Source organism: Patella vulgata, chromosome 9 (genome assembly GCF_932274485.2).
Source record: "Patella vulgata chromosome 9, xgPatVulg1.2, whole genome shotgun sequence".
Taxonomy (NCBI): domain Eukaryota; kingdom Metazoa; phylum Mollusca; class Gastropoda; family Patellidae; genus Patella; species Patella vulgata.
The window spans coordinates 726,907-754,882 of NC_065887.2; the positions used below are offsets into that span (position 1 = coordinate 726,907).

The window sequence follows — 27,976 nt, forward strand, 5'->3', positions numbered from 1 at the left end:
TTAAGTATTAACAGTAACCTGTACAGTAAATATCTTGTCATCATCAATAAAACCATTGTTTATATCTTGTAGTTTATCCCAGTCTATATATGTACCAGGACATGTACAATCACCAGGTTTACGTGTACATGTATCTTGTTTAACTAGTGATTTACTCTCATCATTGATATTTAACAGTTTTACTGTATAAATAGCTTTAACAGCTTTATTAGTTTTATCTTCTACTTTCTTCAATCTCAGGTCAATATATAATGTTGATGTACCACGTCCAACAAATACACACCATGGTAATCCTTGTATTATTACAGCATCACTATAGTAGTTCTCACCTGGCTTCACTATCTGGTTCAAACTAAAACTACTGGTAAATGTTGTTGGTGTTTCTACTTCACCCAGTAGTCGTTTTAAACAGTCTACATCAACCTCAACCATAGAATAACATGGATGTCTGACTACAGGTTTCTGTAAATTTGTTGATATGTTGTAATCAGTTTTGGTTTGAACATCTGTTAATCCATGTTTATCTACGGCTGTAATTATAGATCTATGTTGTAATATACGATCAGCATATTCACACCATTCTTTCATTTTAGATGTCATCTTGTCATCATCTTCTACTAGGTTGGTTAGTTTACTGTTTTCATCTTCACCAATTTTATTGATGTCATCTTTAATTGTTCCTCCAATCTTCTTGACTTTTTCACAAATACTGTCTATTTGTTTCTGAACTTGATCACAAGCTGTCTTACATGAGTTGTTTGTGTCAGATATTTTGGTCTTCAGAAAGTCAGAATGTTTCTGTAACTGTTTTATCTTCTTTTCTGATTCAGTTTTTAGTTTCATGACAATTTCTCTCATTTCCTGGTCTACTTCATCTAAATCAGCTTTCGTATGATTTTCATGATCCACCATAACACACACAGAACAACATGGTTTACGACAATCTCGACAATAAACTTCTATTTCTTTCTTCTTGTGTTTTGTACAATACTGTTTATCATCATCATCGTCTTCTAGATAAAAGTTGTTGACAAACTGACTGGCACCACCTGATGGTACCGCTGTTTCTTGTCTACAAATAGGACAGTTAAACTTGTTGAAGCTACCGTGAGCCTTGATGTAGTCATCTATACATTGTTGACAAAACGTATGAGAACATGGCAGTAATTTGGGTTTGGTAAAGTTATTTAAACAAATAGAACAGGTATACTTAGACGCCATCTTAAAATCCCAGGAAATCAGTATAATAAATAATTACCATTATAATAAATCAATTGTAGAAAACATCCGTTGATTAACCAAATATCCAGTTAAAATATGATATACATATATTCTGGTAGGTGTGTCAACTGTATGTTATAATTTCCAAGGTTCATGTGATTAGATCATATATCAATTGATTGTTTGCTTATCACCATGTATTGGGTTTGTTGACTTACATCGTATGTAATCTATATACGTGATTGTATACTTTATTGTCATGTGACAATATTTGAATAATAAAATAAGATATCAGTTAAATAATATGACAGATCATGTTTACTAATTCTAACCACCAATTATTTAGTCTGTTCACTCACAACATATTTATATATAAAAATAAAACCCAATCATAAACAAAAAATAAAAATTGAAAGACCCCAACCCTTCAAAACAGAAAACAGGCAATTCTCCCAGGAAACATAAGATGTCTATGATACCACTGTAGTATGGAAGCGGATGTTTCCCAGAAAACATAACCTGTCTATGATACCACCACAGTATGGAAGCGGATTTATCCCAGGAAACATAATATGTCTATGATACCACCGTAGTATGGAAGCGGGTGTTTCCCAGGAAACATAACATGTCTGTGATACCACCATAGTATGGGAGCTGATGTTGAGTTCCACAAGAAGGGCACAATAAATAGCAAATTTCTTAGACACTGCAATACAGGGATTGGGGGTGTTGGGGACAGAAAAATCTAATTTTATTTAAATTAGAATGATGAATAATGAATAATTTTTAAATCTCAGCCATCCAAGTTGATTATAGGCTTGTCGTGTGAATAAATGTATGAATAATAATTTATATAACATTTGAAGCTAAAATAAAAACCTGTAATAGACAGATTTAGCTCTTAAATAATATATTTTTAATAAATATGTTTTGGTGTTTTAATTTCAGAGATCCCCATTTGAAGATACCTCACATTCACCCATCCAATCTTTCCGTGTTTGAAGATGTGGAGGAGATATCGGGCAACTTAATTATCCAATCAAATCACACAGAATTCCGGAATCTCTCATATTTTAAGAGTCTGAAATATTTTTCTGGTCGGGAACCGAATGGGTGAGTAAAGTATTGAATATATTTTCATATAATAATGTGGATTCATTGAGGTTAACTGATCCCATTTCATACAAGGGGTTAACTGATCCCATTTCATATAATTGACAGAAATAATAAAAGGTTGTATACGTTGGCATGCATGTAAAGAACCCTTGACAGATTTCGAAATAAGAGTAGGTTGTAGCGCCGTTGTCCGAGCAAGATTTCCCTCAAAGCACACACTGTATAGTGCACGCCTGTCTTCATTAGCCGAGTTGGAGCAAAACATTAAACCCCATTTCATTTCTTTTTTTCAAACAGTGCCCTAGCTCTTAATATTATGATGACACATTTGGAATCGTTGGAATTGGTGAAGTTGAAGGAGATACGTCAAGGTGGCATCCTGATAGCGGGCAACAGTAATCTGTGTTACGTAGGTAGTATGAACTGGAGGTTACTCATATTAAACGACGATCAACGACTCAACATTCAGTCCAATGCTAAACCTGAAGATTGTGGTGAGTTGGTACCATAGAAACCACAGCTAGCTTCTGTTTCAGTTATTTTATATCGGTCATGACTGTGAACATGACTAGATGGAAAACTTATATATCAGTACAGTAAATGTAAACACCATGATATTAGAATTTCAAGAACCCTTAAAAAATAATAAATGTAGTTTAATTTTTAGATGAACAACATGGAAAAATATGCAAAAAATCGCTATTTTATTTGGGGAAATGTTTTTCTGACTGACCGAATGGTCATGCAAATGACCAGCTAGAAAACCAACGCGTCAGTCAATTTATAGTATGAGGTTATCAGGGCTGTTGTTTGAGTTATATGTACCATATATAAGTTAAAGATAAAGAGCTGGTAGTTCTCACTATAATAGTTAAAAACTAGATAATGTAAAGGGAATTTGCTGAAAATTTCAGTCAAATTGATCCACCCTGAACAGAATATTTGGCAATTGAATTTTAGGCCTAGTCTCGATCAACATTACTAATAAACATAGTCTTGATTATCCATTTTTTAATTTAATCAGAAGCAGCAGACTGGGTTATAATTCAGTCAATATCACAGGCTAGCGATGCCATTGAGAGTTGATTATGGTCTGGATAAGTTAATTAATGTCCAATTAATGATTTAGATAACATTTCAGGCCTAAAGAAAGACCTGCAATAGGCAGATTTAACTCTTGCATAATGTATGTTTAATGTAGCAGTGATCTCAATATTAGTCAAAGCATACTTGTACCTGTCAATCTATTGAACCTTCCCAACTTTCACTCATTCTGAGATCACCGCACGATGCAATACGAAGCGATGTGAATAAGGTCATTCTGCCCACTCGACTTTTAATTTTAAATCTCTGTTACCCGTAATTACTGTCGTTGTTATTGTAGTTCGTGACGGTCACGTATATGATGATGAATGTTCCCTGGATGGTTGCTGGGGAAAGGGAAAAGACAAATGCCTCAAATGTCGAAAATATCGTGTTGAAGAAGAAAATATGTGTATTAAATCCTGTTCTCATATAAATCTTCATTTACATGCTGGAAATAAGAGATGTAAACCTTGTCATGCTCAATGTAAAAACAACTGTACTGGACCAGTAAGTATTTTACAATAAGGAACCAACGGTCAGTTGTGAAGGGACCATTGGTCATCTAGTAACCAACAGTCGCAAAGGGTCAGACGGTCGTAAAGGGATCATCGGTCATAAAGGGACCATTGGTCATAAAGGTACCATTAGTCGTAAAGGTACCATTAGTACCATCAGTTGTCAAGGGAAATCATATTCAAAGTCTTTAACTACAAAAAGATAAATACATTCTATAGACACCTGAATTCTGTGACAAAGTGACTGTTTTCTGTAACAAAGTGACTGTTTACAATTTAATAACAAAGTGACAGTCTTCTATAGCAAATTAAACTGTCATCCTTGGCAAGTTTTCCATGAGAAAGTGGCTGTTTACATAGTGACTGTTTTCTACAGCAATGTTACTGTTTTCAATAGCAAATTGACTGTCTTCCATTGCAGTGTTACTGTTTTCAATAGCTAAGTGACAGTCTTCCATTGCAGTGTTACTGTTTTCAATAGTAAATTGACTGTTTTCAATAGCAAATTGACAGTCTTCCATTGCAAAGTGACTATCTTCCATTGCAAAGTGTCATTCCTCCACTGTTTTCCATGAGAAAGTGACTGTCTTCATTTAGAAAGTGACTGTTTTCATTTAGAAAGTGACTGTTTCATTTAGAAAGTGACTGTTTTCCATGAGAAATTGACTGTTGTCCATGAGAAAGTGACTGTTTGCCATGAGAAATGATCATTTCCATAGGAAAAGGTGACTTTTTTCCTTGAGAAAGTGACTGTTTTCCATGAGAATGTGACTGTTTTCCATGAGAATGTGACTGTTTTCAATATATAGCAAGCCGTGACAGGTGGGCCTAAGCTCATAAAAAAAAGTGGGCCTAAGCCTATAAAGAAAAAATTGTATCAGAAAATTAAACATTTGCCTTCTTCTGCTTTGGTCTGAAATGCTTGGAAAATGTGTTTGCGGTTGTCAATTTTCTAAATTTTCCTTGGGGGAGACCCCCCCCCAGACGCTCGTGACGCCTTTGGCGCGTACTTGTGTGTGCCTTGGTCAATGACCTGACAGGTGGGCCTTCTGCCCACCAGTCCTGCACTGATAGCAAGTGACTTTTCAATAGCAGTGTTACTGGGTTTTTTTATAGCCAAGTGAAAGTCTTCCATTGCAGAGAGTGGCTGTCTTCCATTGACAAAGTGACTGTTGTCCATAACAAAGTGACAGTCTTTCATTAACAAAGTGACTTTTGTTCATAGCAAAATGACTGTTATCCATTGACAGAGTGACTGTTGTCCATAACAAAATGGTATCATATATTCGAGAGAGATTGATGTTGTATATTTCAGGAACCGAATCAATGAGACAGTTGTAAGAATGTTACCATTCTAGATAACAACAATGTCGCCATCTGTCTAGCAGAGTGTCCAAGTATCATGTACCCAGATGAAAATAATATCTGTAGAAAATGTCATAAAAACTGTGCTGATGGGTGAGTAGCCATCTTCTTTGTAAGCGTAAAATACAGAGCCTTAAAGCATCTTAAAGTTTATAACGTCATTGATGGTGTTATATAGACTGTAGCTAATCCTTTAAGCCATGGGGGGATTTGCAGTGGCTCAGTGAGTAAGACATTATCTCGCTAACCTGGAGATCGCAGGTTCAATCCCTGTGTTGGCCGAGAAAGTTCATCTGGATTTTACAGCGTGGGTTTCCCCTTGTCTGTGGTGCACGACGGAGGGTCTGACATAGATAGCTGTCTAGTCGTCGGATGGGACGAAAAACCAAGGTCCTGTGTAAGCATTAGGCAATATTTTCCTCATAGCACACTGTATGGCGTATGCCCGTCTTTATTAGCCCAGTCGGAGCAGAACAGTAGGACGTTAAACCCCATTTCATTTGCTGGTCTACATTAACTGAAACCAGGGGCCGTATTTATAAAAATTCTTAGAGTTTTCATAACTTTTACTCTAAGACTTCCTAAAACAACATTTAGTTAAAAGTTACTCTTTAGAAATATTTATAAAGGGTCTTAGAGTTACTTTTAACTAAATGTAAGACTTGGGTCCTAACCAAACTCTTAGCGATGTAACCATGGGAAATCCGGGGATTCCCTGAAGTTATTTATAGCTCAGTGTTGATGTCATGCAATCACTCTACTCACTGTAGGTTGACTGACGCCGAAATCGTCACCACTACACAGTTGCATTTTACCAGTAGCTAGGAAACGAAGCGTAATGGCGATCTTCATCTCAGCGTCAATTGAGAAATTTCGTTTAGTAGGACTCGTAAGTAGATGCCGAACTAAATCTGTCACAAAAAGAATCCCACCCATGTCCATTCGATATCTCCTTATCAACTCGTCATTGTTGTACTCCACTAAGAAATCTCTTCTTGTTTTAAACTCTCTTACTGTGTGAACCATCGTAAATTTTAAACGGATTTCTTCGATTATGAACAAACTATTTAACTTTGGTTATTATAAACTTACCTGTGTGTTTGTAATGAACTCCCGTTCGATAAAATCCATTGCACAACTAATTATCACAACGATGAGAACAAGTTCTCTCTTGAAAAATTTGAAAATTTACTTGTAATTTCGACCGAGTCGATGTCAACAATGTCTTCGTAACGTATTGGTCGAATCCAATATACCTGTTGCGGGGGTTGGTTAACATTGAAAGATAGTTTGACATCGCGATCATTTTGATCGTATCTGGGTTTGGGCGACGAAAAATATCAATTGAAGGCAAATACATAGGAGATTTATATGGAAACCATTGATCGCCAGTCTATCAAATTTTCTTCACAATTAAAATATCACTGATTGCACGGATACTCGTAAAAATAAAGTCATGTATAAACTATAAATATCCTATCTTCTTTATGTTATAAATAATTTAACAAGGATCATGAAGCTTACCTCCGAATTCTCTGAATGTATTTTTAATTTTATACGCATTCTTTCGATCGAATAATAACCGCTTCAGTAACATCTTTAAGCGTGTTGCGGCAGCCCTCAGCGTGTCTATTGGGTGCCCGGGTGGGTATATAATGCTACTAAGCCCGTATGACCCCGTAAGAAGCGGAACATTAATTCTCGATTCGATAGTTTTGACCGAAGTGTGATAAAGCCCGTAAAACGAATGTATAGTTGTGTTTGTGCGGCATGCGTGTTCAAAAGCAAATAATCCCATCCGAGTCGCTAATCAAATAATTAGAACACAATATTTCAAAAAGTAAAGCTATAAAATTTGCAGAGATTTTACTAGAATGTAAAAGACGGTAACTAAATACAGGAATGCGGGTAGTTATGTGTGCGAACGCTCAAACTCAATGCCAATTGTCGTAGGTATCCAGACCACTCGGACCAAAGACTACTCGGACTAAGACCAGTCGGACCAAAACAAGACCAGTCGGACCAATTAAATTATATTATAAGGCTAGACAATATGCTATTTATTTATTATTAAATCACAATACAAAGAAGCAAATAATTCTTATACGGAATTCTTATATTTAGAGTTGTTTGGTTCAATTTTGTGTACGGAAAATAAATCAACGATTAGTTTTAAAATTAATTAATAATGGTGCCAAAAAAAAATATCAATCTAATTTTTCTTTACTCTTGCAATGAGACTCGGTATGTCCAGACTTTTGACAGTTTCTACATATACGGGTATACTGTTCTTGTCTGATAGCCTAATTTTACTTTTTCCACATTCGCGGTATCCCCAGTGGTTTCATTCCGTTCTACCTCACTAACCCCTGGGTTACTATATATGGGGGGGGGGGGAGACACGTTTTCAAGTTATCCGCCCTTGATGCGTTAATATAAACAGCACATAATAATACGAAGACCGAACGTTTATATGCCCCTTTTTAAACGTGACTACAAGTGTGGTTCTCGATATTTTGCGATTTGGAATACAATTATCAATTTATTCAAACAACACGTTATTATTAGTTCGAGTAGTCATATTAAAACACACACAATTAGCAATTTATTCAAATAACACTTTATTATTGGTTCGAGTAGTCATATTAAAATAAACACAATTATCAATTTATTAAAATAACACTTTATTATTGGTTCGAGTAATCATATTAAAACAAACGCAATTATCAATTTATTAAAACAACACTTTATTATTGGTCCGAGTCGTCTTTATGTTGGGTCCGAATAGTCTTTTTGTATTGTCCGAGTAGTCTATTTGTTTGGGCTGAGTGGTCTCTCAGTTGGTCCGACTGGTCTTCAACCGAGTGGTCTTTGGTCCGAGTGGTCATGGATTCTTGTCGTAATTGTACTTGAATTTCCTATCATGCTGTCACCCCTAATACGAAATGATATCTTCCGCAGAGTGACGTAACCATCTTCCATATTGGTATTTTTCTCTGGGAAAAGTTTGTGATATTTCAATTTTTCAAGAGAGAACTTGTTTTCATCGTTGTGATAATTAGTTGTGCAATGGATTTATCGAACGGGAGTTCATTACAAACACACAGGTAAGTTTATAATAACCAAAGTTAAGTAGTTTGTTCATAATCGAAGAAATCCGTTTAAAATTTACCAAGACTCAGACAGTGGGCGGCGTACACGGACGGCCATGTTAACCAAGATAAGAGTACTTTTAACAAGTTAGGAGTGCTACAGGAGGACTCCTAAATATGTGTCATAGTTAGGAGTAATTCTTAAAGTAAAATGTTTTATAAATAGGTCTTAGGAAAATCTACAAAGTTAGGAGTAATTTTTGACAGTTAAGAGTTGGTTCCAACTCTTAGAATTTTTATAAATACCGCCCCAGTTCCCTGATTATATTTATGTTACATTTCGGTTAATCCAGGTGTTAAAGGCTTCATTCGGGTTCACAATTATATTTATACGTTACTTAAATCTATGTGTTTCAGATGTACAGGAAATTCTGATATTGTGGGTCCAGGGGGATGTAACTCTTGTGAAGTCGGTTTTCGAAAGTCTCATTTTACAGAAACTATAAGATGTTTACCAACCGATACTAATTCCTGCCCCGACAGTCATCATCTAACTCCCGTTAAAATAGACAATAATAATCTACTAGGTGGAAAAAGGGTAAGATTGTGTTTCTGTCATTTAGGGATTGTGGTGTTAGAGGTATAATGTCCTAGGTTTTGGTCATTTAGGGACTGTGGTGTTAAAGGGATAATGTCCTAGGTTTTGGGAGCTCAGTGTGTGTAAGGTGTTGACTCGCTACATTGCAAGTTCCGTTTTCGATCCCTGTGTTGACCAAGAAAAATTATCAGGATTTTCTGGTCTTGGTCCCCAAAGTCATGCAGGATGCTACAATTCATAGTTGTTTGGATGGGACTAAAAACCGAGGTTCCATGTACATATCGGCGTGCAGGTAAATTAGCATGCTCTAAGGTGTATACTTGTTTTCATTAGCCCAGTCGGTGCAGAACAGTAGGACATTAAACACTATTTTATCTGTCGAAAATAACATATATTGCAAATTGTTTTTTATTTAAAAAAAATTATATATATTCCAAATTGTTTTTTATTTGCATAAATACTATATTCCAAATTATTAATTCTATTTTAGTTGTGTGAACCTTGTCATCAACTGTGTCAGACATGTTACGGGGCCAGTAATATGAATTGTAATAAATGTAAATTTTTCAAGGCCGATTCGTGTGTAAAATTCTGTCCAACTATGACATTCGGTAATAAAGCGACACAGAAGTGTGAACCATGTTTTGACGAGTGTCGAAGTGGATGTCGAGGATCAGAAAGTACAGATAGCTGAGGATGATAAGAGGGTAAGTGCTTGAATTTATCTTGTAGATGGTGGTAGAATTTATCTGGAAGGGTACAGGTTGGGAAGATGGCGATGATACGAGGGGGGGGGGGTAGATAGATTTTATTTGGGCGTGTGACGGTAGGGAAGATGGCGATAACCAAGATGTTAGTGGTAGAATTTATCTGGGAGGGTACGGGTTGGGAAGATGGCGATGATACATTGGGGGTAAATGGTAGATTTTATTTGGGCGTGTGATGGTAGGGAAGATGGCGATAATCAAGATGTTAGTGGTAGAATTTATTTGTAGGAGTAGGGAAGTTGGCAATGATACAATGATAGTAAGTTGTAGAATTTATACGGTACTATTCAACGTTTTGAAAGGGGTGAGAGTAGGGAAGTTGGCAGTGAGGGTAAGTGGTATTATTCAATGTTTTGAAAGGGTGGGGATAGGAAAGTTGGTAATGAGGGTAAGTGGTACTATTCAATGTTTTGAAAGGGTGAGGATAGGGAAGTTGGTAATGAGGGTAAGTGGTACTATTCAATGTTTTGAAAGGGTGAGGATAGGGAAGTTGTCAGTGAGGGTAAGTGGTACTATTCAATGTTTTGAAAGGGTGAGGGTAGGGAAGTTGGTAATGAGGGTAAGTGGTACTATTCAACGTTTTGAAAGGGTGAGGGTAGGGAAGTTGGTAATGAGGGTAAGTGGTACTATTCAACGTTTTGAAAGGGTGAGGGTAGGGAATGATAAAATGGGCAGTTGTTAAGCAAGTGGGAGGCCTCTGTCTGGGATATATGTACCCGATTTCATTCATCCTGGCCGTTTGAATTTAGTAAATATATTTTATAAATTTGTAGTTTAACTGCACGGATGAATGTCCACAACATCTACCATATTCAGTGTTGGATAACAACACAAATAGTGAAACAGCATCTAGAACAGTTTGTGCTGATAATACCCATCCAGAAGTCATCGCTTTATTATCACGTAACGCTGAGTAAGTACTGTATATGTATTTAGTGTTTGTGTCTTCCATATATCGAGGAGGGGTGGATGGCTGAATGGTTAGTGCGTGCTTGTTGTATCATAAGGTCTGGCATTGAGTCAACTGTTGTGGTTTCCATTCCCCGGTTGTACGTGACAAGGAGTAGGGTCGCCTGTCCAACCTCATATATTTTCTCTGGGTCTTCCTGTTTCCTCCCACTGTTAAAGACCCCTACTTGGAAAGGAATTATTGAAATTAAATTGAACCATATGTTAGTCCCGAAGTGACCTAGTTTGTGTTAGCTCCATTTCTCTCTTTCTCCAATATTGATAGAACTGCTCAATCTGACATTTCTATTACAAGATGTTATTTTTCATTTTCATATTTGAACATTTCTAATAGGAATACTGAGCACAGTGGGTAAGACGCTGGAGGTCGCGGTTTCGCTCCTGGTGTTGGCTGAGAAAGTTCATTGAGATTTTCCGACATGGTTTCCCCTTGTCTATGGTTCAGGGCGGAGGGTCTGATAAGGATAGCTGTATAGTTGTTCAGATGGGACAAAAAACTGAGGCTCTGTGTACACATTGGCATTCATGTAAAAGTTCCCTTGGCATTTTGAATTCGATACAAGAGTAAGCCATAACACCGCTGTTTGGGCCAAGTGTCCCTTATAGCATACTGTATGGCGTATGCCCGTCTTCATTAGCCCAGTCAGAGCAGAACAGTTGTCCTCAGAAATAGAATATATACTGAGCGCCATGGAAAACGCATCTCTTAGTTTTTCGTATAACAAAATGATCCTGTAAACAGATCTTATTTATTTTGCTTCTTATTGTCAACAATATTCAAATGGGAACACATCAATAACAACACATTTGTACACTTATGGATGTTTAATCTGTAATCAACGGTACAAAGTCAGAGGGGTCAAAACCAAAAGTACGACACAGATGTCAGTAGCGCTTGTGTCCTACACGGGCTCTTATGCACGCTGTGCAGCAACGGCGCATGGAATTAACCAATGTTTGAAAGAAGGCCTGGGGCAAATTGTTCCATTCTTGGACAAGAGCAGCTTCTAAAGCAGCAATGGTGTGCATCTGTGGCGTCCAATCTCATCCCAGACATGTTCTATCGGTGCCATGTCCGGAGACATGGCTGGCCAGTCCAAGACATTGATGTTGTTAGCAGCCAGGTAGTCCATACTAAAACGGGCGGTATGCGGACGCGCTTTATCCTTTTGGAAGTTGTGGGTGCGCTCGAAACATCGGGCCAACAATTGAATGCAAGACATCATCACGGTAGGCTACAGCATTAACGCGACCCCTGCAAATGTGTAGGGTGGTCCGTGCGATGAAATGTGAAGCCTCCCAAAACATTACACTTCCCCCACCCCATCGATTGGTTTTGAAGACGCAGCAGTCTGCAAGACGTTCCCCAAGACGTCTCCACACACGTTGCCGGCCATCAGCGTGATAAAAGATGAAAGCGACTCGCATCACTGAAGAGCACACTTTGCCAGTCTACTCTTCTCCATGTCTGGTGTCTTTGAGCCCATATCAAACGCCGCTGAAGGTTATGATCCCTGAGGATAGCTCCAGCATAAGGTTGTCGTGCACGGAGTCCTCCTTCTCTTAGACGACGTCTTATGGTGTTGGCACTTACTGGTACGTGTCTTCCGACGACTGCTGCACCTGTTCGAGTCGCTGGGTGGAATCTGTCACGCAGATGAGTGACCCGGATGTAGCGGTCTTGAGCCTGGGTTGTAACGCGTTGTGGACCAGGACGTTGACGGTCACGTGTTGATCCAGAAACTCGAACACGTTCCACCAACCTTACAATAGTGGACTGATGACAATTGAAGTGTCTGGCAATAGCATGTGTAGACATGCCAGCCCTGGACATTCCCATGGCTTCATTCCGTTGATTTTCAGTAAGTCTCGGCATCTCTAGTGCGTTTGGGAGCATTGTGTGAAACAATAGTTCACAGTATTGCATAATATTATACATACAGAACCACCTAGTAATAAAACATTTGGGAAAAAAAAGTGATGCGTTTTCCATGGCGCTCAGTATATTATATTATCTACAAAGATAATGTAGTGATAGGTCAGTTATGTTCGGCAAAATACGACAGAAGTCTCAATCGAATAGCAATCTCTAGTGTCTGGTTATTCCAGACTAGGCCTACACCATAGTATTTATTGCACATGCTCTCCAGATAAGAATATGGCGTAACCGTTTGACATGACTTGTCGAAAATGTCTAGCCTTGTTCTTCGAATCCCTTGTTACAAAATGTCACTGAAATACATTATGGTACACGATGTGTTTTCCAATGGTAAAATGTTTATTTCGTCTTAAATATTGGATATCAGAAGCTCATCTTTTCCCGGTAAGATCACATCATCGATGTTGATTTAAATTGACAAATAATTTGTGTTTTCAATGTCGAATACTTTGGATGATATTGAGTTTAAGACTTAGCTACTTTAATGTTAAATAATCATATTATGTTAAGTACATATTGGTGTGGGACTAAGCTGTAAGAAATTTGATATTTTAATCACATATATATGTTAAGTACATATTGGTAAGGGGTTATTTAAGAAATTTGATACTTTAGTGAGAAATACCAAGTTATCAATCTAGTTATTAGGTAATGTGTCTTTATAAAAAAAACATAGAAAATACTCAATTTGCATCCCCACCGACGATTTAAATTTTTGATGGTCTATTGTTTTAGTTGATTGTATTTTTTATTTTCTCTCTCAATAAAATAAATTGATATATTTTTTTTTTAATGTAGAGATGAAAAGAAGAAAATGGCTATAATTGTTGCTCCATCTGTAGCCGGTGTACTGATTGTAGCTGTTTTGATCGCTTGTATAGCTTGGTGCTGTCAAAAACGAGCTAAAGCCAAGGAAAAAACGGCAAAACTTACGGCCAAGATGACTGGCTGGGATGAGGAAGTAGTGAGTATTTATTTGATGATGTACACCAATTGGCACGCACCTAAAAGAACCCTTGACAGTCGGAGTTCGAAATAAGAGTAGACCGTTATCCAGGAGGACTTTCCCTCATAGCACACTGCACACATGTCCATCTTCATTAGCCCAGGGCAGAAGAAAAGGACATTAAACTCCGTATCATTTCATTTATTTAATCATACTTAAAACATATGAATAACTGGATTATGTTAATGTTTTTTATACAGCCGCATTGTGGTCGTATATTGCCGTCGCCTCCATCTGTATGAGCGTTGCTTGGCAACCTATGTTTTATATATGAATTAAATTAAAAAAAGAAAAACAGTGATCATACATCCTTGTGTTATATAACTCTTTGTAGATTTGATCAAATGTGACCATTAGAATTAACACATAGCTGAAGGGGAATAACTCCATTTAATCAAATTATCTGTTCTCTAAACATTTGTCACTGTGTTGATTTTGAGAAATGAAATGGGGTTTAACATCCTACTTTTCTGAACCAACTGGGCTGATGAAAACGGTAGATAAACAATTTACTGTAGTAGTTACTGATTTTAAAAGAATTAAATTTTTGTAATAAATTCAAGTTTGTTTAGGGCCACTTCATATTTTTCTAACATTTTTTATTCAGCCTCTTACACCTACGACAGCTAAACCTGACCTTGCTCAGTTAAAATTGATAAAGGAATACGATTTACGACGTGGAGGTATTATTGGCTCTGGAGCATTTGGTACTGTCTATAAAGTAAGTAATTATTCCTTTAACTGTCAGATTTTCCAGGAGGCCATTTTGCAGGTCATGACCTATAAGTAAAAATGACAAAAAATGTTAGATATTTTATACCACTGAATAAAGGAATTCAAGATCTTTCCAAAAAATATATACATTAACTGCGACAGTTGGAATTTGAAAAGGTGTAGATAAAAATTCCACTGTTTGGGCAAAATTCTACCCCTTCTATTGTATACATGACCATAAGAATTACAATTACTATATGTTAGTCTCAAAATAACCAAAAGTATTGTGTTGATGATACATTAACCATATGTTAGTCTCACAATAACCAAAGGTAGTGTGTTGATGAGACATTAACCATATGTTAGTCTCAAAATAACCAGAGGTATATAGTGTTGATGATACATTAACCATATGTTAGTCTCAAAATAACCAAAGTATTGTGATGACACGATGTCAAATTCCATTCTAGTCATGTAACAATTGCAAACATACTAGAGAAAATATATTTTATAATTATTTGTTTTTCGCTGCTTTTTTTTTTCTAAGGATTTTGGATTCCAGAAGGTGAAAATGTTAAAATTCCTGTGGCTATAAAAGTTTTACAGGAAGGAACCTCACCCAATCAGAATAAAGAATTGTTGGAAGAGGCTCGTGTCATGTCGTCAGTAGAACATCAGTATTGTGTCAGGATATTGGCAGTCTGTATGACGGCACAAATGATGTTAATAACGCAGCTCATGCCTCTCGGATGTCTTCTGGATTACATGCGAAAAAACAAAGATCACATTGGATCGAAAGTTTTGTTGAATTGGTGTACACAAATTGCTAAGGTGAGTAGAATCACAGTTTTATCCACAAAAACACTCTTTTAGTTCCTGAAAACCCCCAACAATCCTTAAGATGCAACACTGACAAGGGGGAGTTAACAAGCTAGCACCATACCCACTGAGCCACAGATAGGATTATGCAAGAGCTAAATCTGCCTATTGTAGGTCTTTGTTTAGGTCTGAAATGTTTTCTAAAGTATTAATTAGACATTAATTAACTGATCCAGGCCTTAATCAACTCTAGATGGTATCAGATTTCTCCAATATACACCAGGATCTAGCTGCCTTGTGCATGATGCCTGTCTGTAGAAAGTCATATACACCAGGATCTAGCTGCCTAGTGCATGATGCCTGTCTGTAGAAAGTTATATACACCAGGATCTAGCTGCCTTGTGCATGATGTCTGTCTGTAGAAAGTTATATACACCAGGATCTAGCTGCCTAGTGCATGATACCTGTCTTTAGAAAGTGATGTACTTCAGCCTCCAGATATCTAAAGATAATTATTTAAACATCCTGATCTACAGAGAATTAAAGATGATCTGGAAATTGTAATCATGCTCTTACTGCCTGGTGCATGACAACTGTTAATACCTATACTCCTGATATCCCATTTTAAAAATAAACTTTAATTGTTTTTGTGGAAAGGTGTACAAAGTGATATACTCCCGGGACCGTGTTCACTAAAATATGTTAAGAATGCAGCTTTTTCATTGGTTAATAGCTTAAATTTGTACTAGGATTTAAAGCCTCAGCCAATGAAAACCTTTCATCCTTAAGATATTTTAGTTCACGATTTCATGAATAAGGTCCGAGATATCCCATTTTAAAAATTAACTTTTTGTTTTTGTAGAAAGAAATTGTTTTCTCATTTTTAACCTCACATAATATAAAATGCTATCAGGTTTGGTGGAATTGTTAATAAGATAAAATTCTGTATAATTGTAAATACTTGTAATAAAGAGCATATTAATTCAATATATCATAGATCTAATATCAGTAATAATCCAAATACGACACATAGCAAATATTTTAATTTATTAAAAAACGAATTCCATATCATTTTTTTTTCTTTTTCATTTTTTTTTGTTTAGTAGCTTAGAGTTTCTAATCAAATCGTGGAAACATGTTGTTTTAAAATCAATTGGTTCAAATAGATCATTAAAAGGTAAACAAAAGTAAACAAAAATCATAATTTCTTTTCTTAAACTATGTTAAGCCAATATTCTCTATATAATGAAATGAAATGGGGTTTAAAAGTTCTTATTTCCTGCAAAGACTGGGCTGATGAAGACAATCATACATCGTACAGTGTGCTATGAGGGGAATTTTACCTGGACAGTGGCACTACGACCTACGCTTTATTTCAATTTCTGACTGTTAATGGTTCTTTTAGCTTACTTGCTGCCCATCGTGTAAACGGGACCTAGGTCTTTCATCTGATCCCGAACGACTAGACATCGTTTGGTCTATATAAAGACAGTTGTAAATCCTGTTTTAGTTTACGTGCTGCCCATCGTGTAAACGGTACCTGGATCTTTCATCCCATCCCGAACGACTAGACACTGTTCTGTTGATATCAATACAATACAATTTTAAATCCTATTTTATTTGTATATTTACCAAAAGTTTTATAAATTTTATCAATCATATTGAAATTTTATAAACTGAAATTCCAAAATTATTTTGAATTAATGTTTTATTTTCATGCAGTGATTTTAAAGTAGCCATTTTAAAGGGACACAATTGTCAGCCATGTTTTAGATAGTCTTGGATACTCAGAACAATCTGAATGGTAGAGACTATGTATTACATTCATTTGCCTAAAATAAATGTTATTAATAAATTATGTTTTTAGGGGCCAGAATACAAATGTAAATTCGATAATTCTCAATTTTGTGAAAATTTTGGACCTTATTCACAAAAACTTAAATTATTTGAGGGATGCAACAATTTCATTGGTTGAGATTTGAAATCATAGTACAAATTTGATCTTTTCGCCAATAAAAAAGCCACCATTCTTGAAATATTTTAGTTTAAATTTTTGTGAATAAGACCCTTGATGTTAATTACGTAATATGTTGAATAAAATCTCTTTTTCAACCTACATGAAAGCCAACCTAAAATTTAAAAATTTATAAAAATAAGTAATTCAGCTTGACACCATGATCATATGATAACTGAGGTATCCAGGCTGGATAATCGTGACTTAGTCTCGATTGTCAAGTACTGCTGCTACGGTATTAAATTCTCAATGCTTCAACTTCAAGTAGTCATAACTTTGCTCAGAATAAAGTAATTTGAATGATATTTTCAATATTATCTATTTATCAACTGGTATATCAAGAAAGTCCAGGGTTTTTTTTATCTAAATCTTACATAATACATTTTTAAGAAGAAATCAACAACATAACCATTTTTATCCAAATTTTAAATATATTTTTAGCTTTATATATATATTTATCCACAGAGTCTGTAAGATATTTATCATTTGAACCTTGAATTAGGACAAAATGGGTCTAAAAGCACACATCAAAGTAATATGAATGTATATATACAATGATTTCAAAATTAGTCAGAAACCATAGAGTAGAGTACACGACTCGTGTACCTAATTTAAAATGTTCATTATGTATTAAATATTGGATATTATAATTAAGATCCCATATTTCTTATGGCAAGATAACAATATCAATAGTGATTGAAATGGACCAATATTGAATTCTACTTCATGTTTTTAATTTCGAATATTATAAAAAAATAGTTAGAGGTTAAGCTCCTTTAATATATTTAAATGAAAAGTAAAATATATATATAGATGTACCCGGAAGCTATATCACGTGATTTAGACAGATTAATTATCATACTAAACTTACGCTGTCTGTCTATAAATAGCTCGGTTTGATAACAGACAGGAAGTAGAGTAGATAGTTCTCTGGGTGCTGAATGAATAATTATAACCTGTTACTTCCTGTGATGTATTTGATTTCAGTAAGTTGTTAGTTCTTGTATAACCTGTTATATACACAGCTGTTGTTATATTATATAACCAACTACCTGATATATCGTGTGAGTTAATATGATGATCATGTCAGATGTATAATATACAAATTAATAATAAAAATATTTCTTTCAAACACTAGAAACTCACAGTTCTTATTTTGTTGTATCCAGCTGTTATGTTTTTTATACCCTCTTATCGTGGAGTATGTAACAGAATACATTGAAAAGAAAACGGGGCCTAACAGTACACTGATCCATGTGGTACTCCAGCTTTTGTATTTATAATTTTCATTATTAATATAAAAAGAACCAGTTTTACTTGATTTTTGGACCAGGGACTGGTCATCTTTTTCTTGTTGTGGCGGTGGGGGGGGGGGGGTAAGTATTACAGGTGTCAGGTTATTATAATAACAATAGGGTTTTCTGTATGTGAGTCGCCGACAGGCCGCAATACTTATTCCTTATACCCAGAGGATGATCCCTATTGTTTTGGTACATGCCCGACCCCCAGGGGCAGAGCCACGCCCATTTCTTGTATTTGTTTGTCGTCTACAGGCCGCATTTCATAACGTAGAGCCTCGCCCATTTTCTTTTTGTGTGTCGCCTACATGCCACAATTCTTAATCAATCGTCTTGAAAAATGTTTATATTTATTCCATATACCCTAAGGATGATCCATATTGTTTTTGGTGCATGCCCAACCCCCAGGGACAGAGCCACGCCCATTTCTTGTATTTGTTTGTTTGTCGTCTACATCCCTATTGTTTGTGATGAATGCCCAACCAACAGGGGCAGAGTCACGCCCATTTTCTTTTTGTGTGTGTGTCACTTACAGGCCGCAATTCTTAATCGATCGTCTTGAAAACTTTTCATACTTATTCCTTATACGCTTAGGCTGACCTATTTTTTTGGTGCATGCCCGCCATATTTATGGAGATATGTAAGGATAGCAACTATTTATTTTGGTGCATGTCCCGACCCCCAGGGATGTGGTATCGCGTCCACATTTTTGTTACTTTTTATCTGTAAACACAGGTTGAAATAATTAACATATTTTGTTTCAATTCAGCATATCAATCATTTCAATAACAGGGTGGTACCTATTTTTATTGTTCCATATCCAACCCCCAGACTGCAGTTCTGAATGGATCATCTTGGAACTTTGCATATTTATTCGTTATACCGTAAAGACAGAAACTGTTTATTTTGGTGCATGCCCCGACCCCCTGGAGCGGTGTCACACCCACTTTTTTGTTAATATTTTTTTCTGTAAAATTTGGCTAAACAAAAACAACGTCTAGCCTTTTTTTGCATTCTTGTCATATTACAGCCATTTCGTATTTCATTCTCTACATTTTAAAAAGTACCATATCAATCAAAGCAAGAATTTGGACGTATATTGCAGCGTTAGCGATGCACTTGTTGATGTTGTAAACGACAGGTTTTTATCACATATAAACACATCTAAAATTGAAATGAAATGAAATGGAGTTAAATGTCCTATTGTTCTGCACCGATTGGGCTAATGAAGCAGACATACGTCATGTGCTATAAGGGATATTTTGCCCGGATAGCGGCACTACGGCCTACTCGTATTTCAAATTCCAACTGTCAAGGTTTGTTTTACGTGCAAGTCAATATGTACACGAGACCTCAGTTTCCTACAAGCTCTAAGAAAATCATCAACGTGAACTCACTTCCCGCCAATTGTACCCCCCCCCCCCCATCCATACACGCACACCTGCTACCCCCACCCCACCTCCCCACAAATCAAAATAGTTGTCCAGGGGCACCATAAACACTTTTATTTATAGATGGGCAGTCCTAGAAATTTATGTTTTATTAATATATCATGTCAACATAATGACACCCCCCCCCCACACACACACACACCTGCTATCCCCACCCCACCTCCCCTCAATTCAAAACATTTGTCCAGGGACATCATAAACACTTATTTATAGATGGGCAGTCTTAGAAATTTATGTTTTATTAATATATTACGTCAGCATAATGACATCTCCCCCCCCCCCCCATTGTAGACATTCGACCCCCTATATCTCGAAAACGCCCCTCAAACGCCTGATCACCACCCAGATTCGGAATCTACGCAATAAACTGGTCTAGAAAAACTTGGTCTCATAAATTCACAGCTCGGGTGGCGATTTCCCCCCCCCCCCCCCCGCCATTAGCCACCGGACTAAGACTCTAGTTTAAGATATGTTTATACATGTATTTGATAAACACGTTAAGGTCTACGTGTGTGTCTCTTGAATTGTAGTGTAAAAAATAAATGAACAACGTAATAAATTGTAACTAATGAATAAATTCAACACATATCTTATTATATGTTTTATTGAATTGGTATATAAACAGATTAACACCCCGTGTGGGATATTTCTTACAAATATTGTGAAAGGGTTGGCAATTAATTTGAAATTATCTTTGTATTATTAAACATTGAGTATTCGTATTCTATAGTCGTCTCAACATGTTGTTGTCACGTGTTATGTCTGCTAAACAACTCAATAGAAACAAGTAATGTCTATAGAGTAATTCATAATATATCTCACGTGAAAAGGTTCATGGTAGTCCTACTTATCTGGTGGTTGTAAGGATCTATGACACTTGCTCGCTAGCACTTAGATCCGTGTTTGATCCCAGTGTTAGCCGTGAAAGGTCCTCTGAATTTTGTGGTTTAGTTTCCCCCTGTGTCAGTTGTGCAGGACGAGTGGGGGTGGGGTAGTGTCTAGTCGCTCGTATCGTACCAAAAAAGGTATCATATACACATTGGCGTAGTTGCCATTTGAAACCCTAAATAGGAGCAGGCCTTAGGCCGCTGTCCGGGCAAAATTTTCGTCATAGCACACTGTATGACGTATCAGCCATGTCCTCAATTTGAAGGCATGTTCTTATTTAGGTCCTCTTTTAGAAGGTTGATTAATAATGCTGATGTGTGTCCTAGATAATGATCATCCACAAACGCACACCCACACACACACACCCATACACACACAAACTGGGTTATTTCGGGACTAACATATGGTTTAATTTTATGGTTAGCGCGTGCGCACTGTATCACAAGGTATGGTTTTGATTTCCGGTTGTACGTGACAAGAGTTGGGTCGACAGTTCAAATTCGTGAGGTTTCTCCGGGTCCTCCGGATTCCTCCCACTGCTAAAGACCCATAGTGTCTACGTGCAAGCGAATTATTGAAATAAAATAGAACCATATGCTAGTCCCTAAATGACCTGGTTTGTGTCGAGTGGACGTTAAACCCATTTCTCCCTCTCTCCTCTCTCTGAACTACTCTTAAAACGAATTCCAGCTGCCAAGGGATCTTTTACGTGCACGCCACTGTATATATGGGACCTCGGTTTTTCGTCCCATCCGAACGACTAAACAGCTAGCTGTCCCTGTCAGGCCCTCCGTCCTGACAAGGGAAAACCATGTGGGAAAATCCCGATTAACTTACTCGGCCAATGTAGGGGTCGATCACGCGGTAACCTCCCGGCTCCAAGAAAACATAAAACAAATAGCGACATTAACGGGTGTGAATCGTATTTTGTATATAGTCAGGTCCGCTTGTTTGGAAACAAATCTTTAACAAAACGTGAACGGGGTTTACAGTTACTCAAAGACCCGGGGCTGCAGCCAGCGGCCAACATTATTTAAGGGGCCCCCGAATTAGTTCGAAATACAATATGGTGCTATAAATAAATATGTTGTATATATATGTTGTATGCTGAGATATAAATTATATTTGTGTGACGAACAATGGCCAGAATATGCCCGGACAACGGCGCAATGGCCTACTCTCATTTTTAATTCCAGCTGCCAGGGGTTGTTTTAGCTTCCTGTTTAAAACATTTTAGAATTTAATTTGTCGTAGGAAAAAAGTTAATATTTGGTGTTCATTAAGTCGCATCGATGTCATCAGTGATTGTAGCGGCCTAGCGAATATTCACTTCTGATCACTGTATCAGTGTGCGTTTCTGCCCCGACGAGGTTAACGGAGATAGCATAAAATTTAAAACAATATCTCGTGCCACGAATAATGGCTGCAACTATAGAAGGCTAGAATCAATATATTTGCTTTGTCTCCAGACGAAGAACTTTAATTTTAACCATTTATATAATTTTATAAATGGGAGACGCTGTGACTCGAATAATGGCTACATCTATATGAGCCTAGAACCTATATCTTGACTTCAATTTTAACCAGCTCTACAATTTTATAGATGGGAGACGCTAGATCGCTTACCAGAAGGTATCGGGTTCGAACCCAGTGTTGGCCGAGAAGTTTCTAAGGGATTTTCCAATGCGGTTTCCCCTTGTCAGTGGTGCAGGACCGGAGGGCCTGACAAGGACAGTGCCAAGTCGGTCGTTCGGATGTGACGAAACACCGAGGTTCCGTGTTCACGTTGACATGCATATGAAATAACTCTTGGCAGTAGGTTGTAGCCACCATCTTCATTAGCCCAGTCGATGTAAACAAAGTATGATGTTAAAACCCATTTCAAGTTTTGGGTAATACTGATGATAGTAGAGCGGAGAGATAGGGGGTGTAAAGTGTCTTTCTGCAGAGCAATCATTGTGTCGGAAGTGAGATTTTCACCCCAGTCAACTTCAAATCCCCGTAGCAAAAAATCTAAATGGTAAACCCTCCACAAATTTATGATGAGGATATTGCCAAATATGGTCCCCATTGTGCCTATAAAGATTGGAACCAACGGAATGTTGAGCAAAAAGCTACAGCCTGTGATGTTACAGCCATTAAACATTGAAGTCAATGGGCAAATAATTGCTAGTCCGAGTCCTGATATCGATAAAAGGAGTTATGCTTCTTTTAGTCATAGCTAAATACATCATTAGGTATTTAAATATTAGACAAAAGACAGTAGTGTTCTATGTTATGTTTATATTAAAACATGAAATTATATATAAATAATAAATACAATAGTCAAATAGACTATAATCTCGTCATTTATCTGGGTACGGCTCGAACCTTATATTTAGAAGGAGCGTGGGTTATTCCAAAAACACCCTTTAATGTTGGTAAATTATCAGGATCCACTGGTTTAAATTCAAATTCAAATTCAAGGTTGTCATAAATAGCCAAAGATTCTCCAAGACAGTTTCTTCTTCCTGCAAATAGAAACAATGGTTGTTTTATATTAATTCTAGAACATCTGATGCAATACAATAAAGAAAGATGGAGGTCATTATGGGACTAACATATGGTATCTTCATTTCAATATTTAGCTAGTGTGTATGGCACTCTAGCAGTGTGTGTGTGGGGGGGGGGCATAAGGTCTGTCATTGAGTCAAGTTTTGTGGTTTCGATTTTTCCGGGTCCATCCGTGACAGATTGTTATATAAAAAAGAGTTATAATTTGGTACACATTAGCTGGTTCCATGGGAGTGAGAATATAATGTTTAACACGTGATAGAAAATACGATTACATCATTTGGCTGGAGTAACCATTCTCTATAATTATTTACATCATATTTGACAAATTAGATAATTGAAGGCCCAAAACCCAAAGCTACAAAACTATCATATTTGTTAGCATTCGTCAGACAGCAGCTTGATCCTGAAAGGGAACAGATGTAGCAATTTCTATCAGCAGACCTGGCTGGATGAGGTTTGAGAGAATGACTTTAGTATTGTAATCTACTATGCCTGTATCTATGTATCCAGCTATGATAAATAAAATGTACAAACTAACTCTTGTATTGTTATTCCTGATAAGAAAAACGTCTTAACTAACTGAGATAGATAAGAAGAAGAGAATACACAACGTGAAGGGGGAAACAAAGGCGAGAAGTGAAACTACTAGACGATCACAAGGCTACTAAGATGTGTAGTAAGAAAAGATGCATGAGTCATACGCCGGACGTGGCTACCAGTATTAGTACGTGGGCCGCATTTCACATCTGACAATAGACCCATGGTGCTACAGAGAATCCAGTGAAACCCCAAGTATCAGAATCAGGTCCCTTGACTTAATGATTCTATTATATATATATAGGTTTATACCTAGAGAAACGGGGATGAATTATTCCCTTTTTACAAGTTGTCCCTTTTCATCCAGGAATCTTTCAGGTCGAAAAACATCAGGACCTCCCCAGATTTTGTCGTCTGAAAGAACTGAATCAAGACTGGGAATGACTACAGTCCCTTTTGGAATATGATAACCGTAGGCAGGGTAAGCTTACTCTTCCGGACACCTGTTACCACTGTTTGTCGTGTATTTTGTACACGAGGAGCAGTCCATTTGCTGATTACACTATTTTGCTTGAATACACTATTTTGCCTATAACGGTTTTTAGGACTTCGAATTCTGTCTTATGGTTTGGATTGTTCGTACTTGGTTTTATTTTATTTTATTATATCCTCGTCAACAGTGTGCGGCACCCCAAATATAACAATATTATCCTTAAAACTTCATGTAGAACAGCTTGGGTATATGGCATAGATGGTCTGTCTTTGATAGATGGTAGACGATCTGAACCAACAATATCTTGAATCTCTTTGTAACATCTTGTTTGTTTGTTTGGATGGTGAAGGAAGTGGAGAATCATCCATAAAATAGTTGTTGATGCTGTCTCTGTACCAGCTACAAAAAGATCTCCGATAGATTTAGGTAAATTCTCCCCTGAAAATGGTAAAAAATATAAATTTCATTGGGTGTACAGAGATTATAATGCAGAAATCAGAATGTACACTGATTTGTATAAACTTCCCAAAGCAACACATTAGCATTAACTGCTGTTGTTTAGTTCGTCGTGCAAGTAATGAAATTAAATGGGGTTTAACGTCCTACTATTCTGCTCCGGCTGGGCTAACGAAGATGGCGTCGTGCAGGAGAGGTGCGAGTATATTTTAACAGTTGAATTTAAGATAAAATAAAATACAGGAGCGTGGTGACAGTGAGTACACATAGCCATTCGGTCACACGATTTTTGGCATCATTCTTAATTCTGGCGCTATTACGTTGAATTATATTTCGCACGAGATTTTTCAGAATGTCATGAACGGGTCAGGGTCTGTTCTAACGTGTTCCTCTGGATGAAAAATCCGTGCTTTGAAAATCTGGAATACGTGCTTACAAATACTTGTGAATCTGAGAAAAGGAAAGTGGGCACGAATTAAGAAGGTTCATTCACGAGGGACAGGCGATCCCACATCTCACCAAAGTCACGTGGCGTATCGGAACCCCGGCACTCGACTTCATGACAGACCTTACGATCTAAAATGCACGAGTTAGACAATTAGATAGATAATAAGAAGGATAGATAATGATGACAAGGGTAGAAAATAACATGGATAGATAATAGCAAGGATAGATAATAACAAAGATAGATAATAACAAGGATATATGATAACAAGGATATATGATAACAAAGATAGATAATAACAAGGATAGATAATAACAAAGATATATAATAACAAGGATATGTAATAACAAAGATAGATAACAACAAAGATGGATAATAACAAAGACATATAATAACAAGGATAGCTAATAACAGAGATGGATAATAACAAAGATAAATAATAACAACGATATATAATAACACGGATGATAATAACAAAGATAGATATAGATAATAACAAAGATATATAATACAGCACACTTACTATTTATATTGGATTCTTCCACAGTTTTTTCAATTCGTTTCATTTCTTTAAAATAACTAGTAATATAATCATCGGTGTTGTTCTCGTCATAATTCTTCACATGATCATTAATAGATGATTCAATCAACTTTTTCTCAACGGTCGCAACATTACGAACAATTCTCTTAAACTTAAACATATCTCCAGGTAAGAATCGAAGAATTGGTAGGACATTCAAAACAGTCGTGGATTCAACCCATGAAAAATTCTCCTCGACCTTCTCCAGATATTCTTTAAATACTCATAATCAAATCTTTGTCCATAAACTAAAGATGATATCACGTTGGATACCGAGGCTTGTGTTAAACGGCACATGTCAAATTGTTTACCCTTCTGGTTTCCAATAATTTCAACAAAATGGCCAATTTCTTCATTTATTTTGTCTTCAAGTATCGTTTTTCCAAAACCAAATTCTCTTAAAGTTTCTAGAGCAAATTTTCTTTGATCTTTCCATAGTTGACCCGGGGTGAAGGCAATCCCTGAAAATGATATTTTATAATTTAGTGATATTTGGTTTGACGACATTGAGAGGAGTATACATGGATTCAAAATATGTCTACATTCCATAAGACCTGGTGTTCCATAATCGAATGTTCATTTCAGTAGACCCGACCTTCCATAACCTAATGTCCATTTCAGTAGACCCGACCTTCCATGACCGATTGTCCATTTCAGTAGACTGAATGTCCATTTTAGTACACGACTAGGTCATTTCGGGACCAACACAGGGTTCAATTCATTTCAATAATTTGCTCCCGCGTATTATCTTTCAGTGGAAGGAAACCGGAGGACCCGGAGAAAACCAACGAGGTTGGACATGTGACCCTACTCCTTGTCACGCACAACCGGGGAATTGAAACACGCCACTTGACTTAATGACAGAGCTTGTGATTTCACGCGCACGCGTTAAACTACTAGACCACTCGACCCCGTCCACCTAAGAAATATGAGGGATGGGACAGTGCTTATGCAAAGAACTGTATATCTCCGAGAACACGTATTACGCTTCTGGACGTGGATCCTTGCTTACCTTTTTTCTGGTTGATTACATCGTTTATAAACATTGATGGTCTGTTACTAAACATGTCGGCCCTTTTCACCAAAGCTTCTTTAATCAAATCATAACCATTGATAAATATAAATAATCTCGGTCCAAAATAAACGCTAAATATATCTCCATGTTTCTTCCTCAGTTGTCTTATAGCTAATCTCATATCACCGTCTCCTCCTTCCAGGGACAACAGATCTTCTCGTATTGGTAACGTAAATCTTGGACCTGGGGGAATCCCTCGGGGTTTTCGCACCAGTCACCATAGTCCAACACCAACGCCAAATATCAAACAAGTTCTGACATTAACATTATCCTTACAAAACTCCTTGATATCGTCGATGGTAATGGCTAGAAATACGACATGAAGTTTTGTTAGAATTCCGGCCATGTTATTGAATACTAACTATGATTATATAAAAACACATAAACTACTGAACACAGTACATCGACGTAACATCAATTTATACAACTACTACGTTAGCGTAATATATATCACAAATTACATATTTGTCAGTTTTTGTTATCATACTGATTGAACATATTAGAGTCTTGCATCATTAATGGAAGCAATCCAACCAAATATCTCCGCTATAACAGTGTTTTAACATACCCCAGTCTTATCGCTGTTTATATTATTTATTGTAGGTCATATTTATGGAGCGGAAATCCCGACATAATTGTTACTTGACGCAGTGTCGCGTCCTTTAATACATGTATCCTCTGGTTTGAATATCGTAAATTAAAAGAGTTAGAACTGTACCGTGAATTCAGCTCTATACAGTTAGTGCGTAAACAAGCACAGTCAGGCGCGAAATGAGTTAGCTAAGAAAAGAAACTATTCGTGAGTTTCGCGTCAATACATAGGGTCAATATATAGGGTCAGTAAAAAGGGCTAAATTCTGGTGGAATAAATACACTAACAGACCAGAAACATGATCTGTAGGCTACTGGCATTTGTTTATTTGTTTGAGGGTTTTCTTTTTATGGGTGGGGTAGAAAATAGGGTTTAATGTACACT

The 27,976-nt window shown here is 36.8% G+C and overlaps 2 protein-coding genes and 1 pseudogene across 2 annotated transcripts; 1 reads left to right on the forward strand and 2 right to left on the reverse strand.

Annotated features, from left to right (window-relative positions):
• On the reverse strand, positions 1 to 1,312 carry LOC126831774 (E3 ubiquitin-protein ligase TRIM63-like). Its single transcript, XM_050562417.2, has one exon. The coding sequence runs from the start codon at positions 1,219 to 1,221 to the stop codon at positions 1 to 3; it is 1,221 nt and encodes a 406-aa protein (XP_050418374.2). The 5' UTR covers positions 1,222 to 1,312.
• An 834-nt stretch (positions 1,313 to 2,146) lies between these two features.
• LOC126807842 (epidermal growth factor receptor-like) lies at positions 2,147 to 9,100 on the forward strand. Its single transcript, XM_056103227.1, has 5 exons — positions 2,147 to 2,334; positions 2,635 to 2,831; positions 3,722 to 3,930; positions 5,254 to 5,396; positions 8,813 to 9,100. The coding sequence occupies exons 1-4, from the start codon at positions 2,147 to 2,149 to the stop codon at positions 5,266 to 5,268; spliced, it is 609 nt and encodes a 202-aa protein (XP_055959202.1). The 3' UTR covers positions 5,269 to 5,396; positions 8,813 to 9,100.
• A 14,136-nt stretch (positions 9,101 to 23,236) lies between these two features.
• On the reverse strand, positions 23,237 to 27,375 carry LOC126807843 (cytochrome P450 2J6-like; annotated as a pseudogene).
• Between the last annotated feature and the right edge of the window lie 601 nt (positions 27,376 to 27,976).

Coding starts and splice junctions, on each gene's coding strand:
- LOC126831774 (XM_050562417.2), bottom strand. CDS start 1,221: ATGGCGTCTAAGTATACCTGTTCTATTTGTTTAAATAACTTTACCAAA.
- LOC126807842 (XM_056103227.1), top strand. CDS start 2,147: ATGTTTTGGTGTTTTAATTTCAGAGATCCCCATTTGAAGATACCTCAC. Junction 2,335..2,634: donor TCTGGTCGGGAACCGAATGG/GTGAGTAAAGTA, acceptor TTTTTCAAACAG/TGCCCTAGCTCTTAATATTA. Junction 2,832..3,721: donor TGCTAAACCTGAAGATTGTG/GTGAGTTGGTAC, acceptor TTGTTATTGTAG/TTCGTGACGGTCACGTATAT.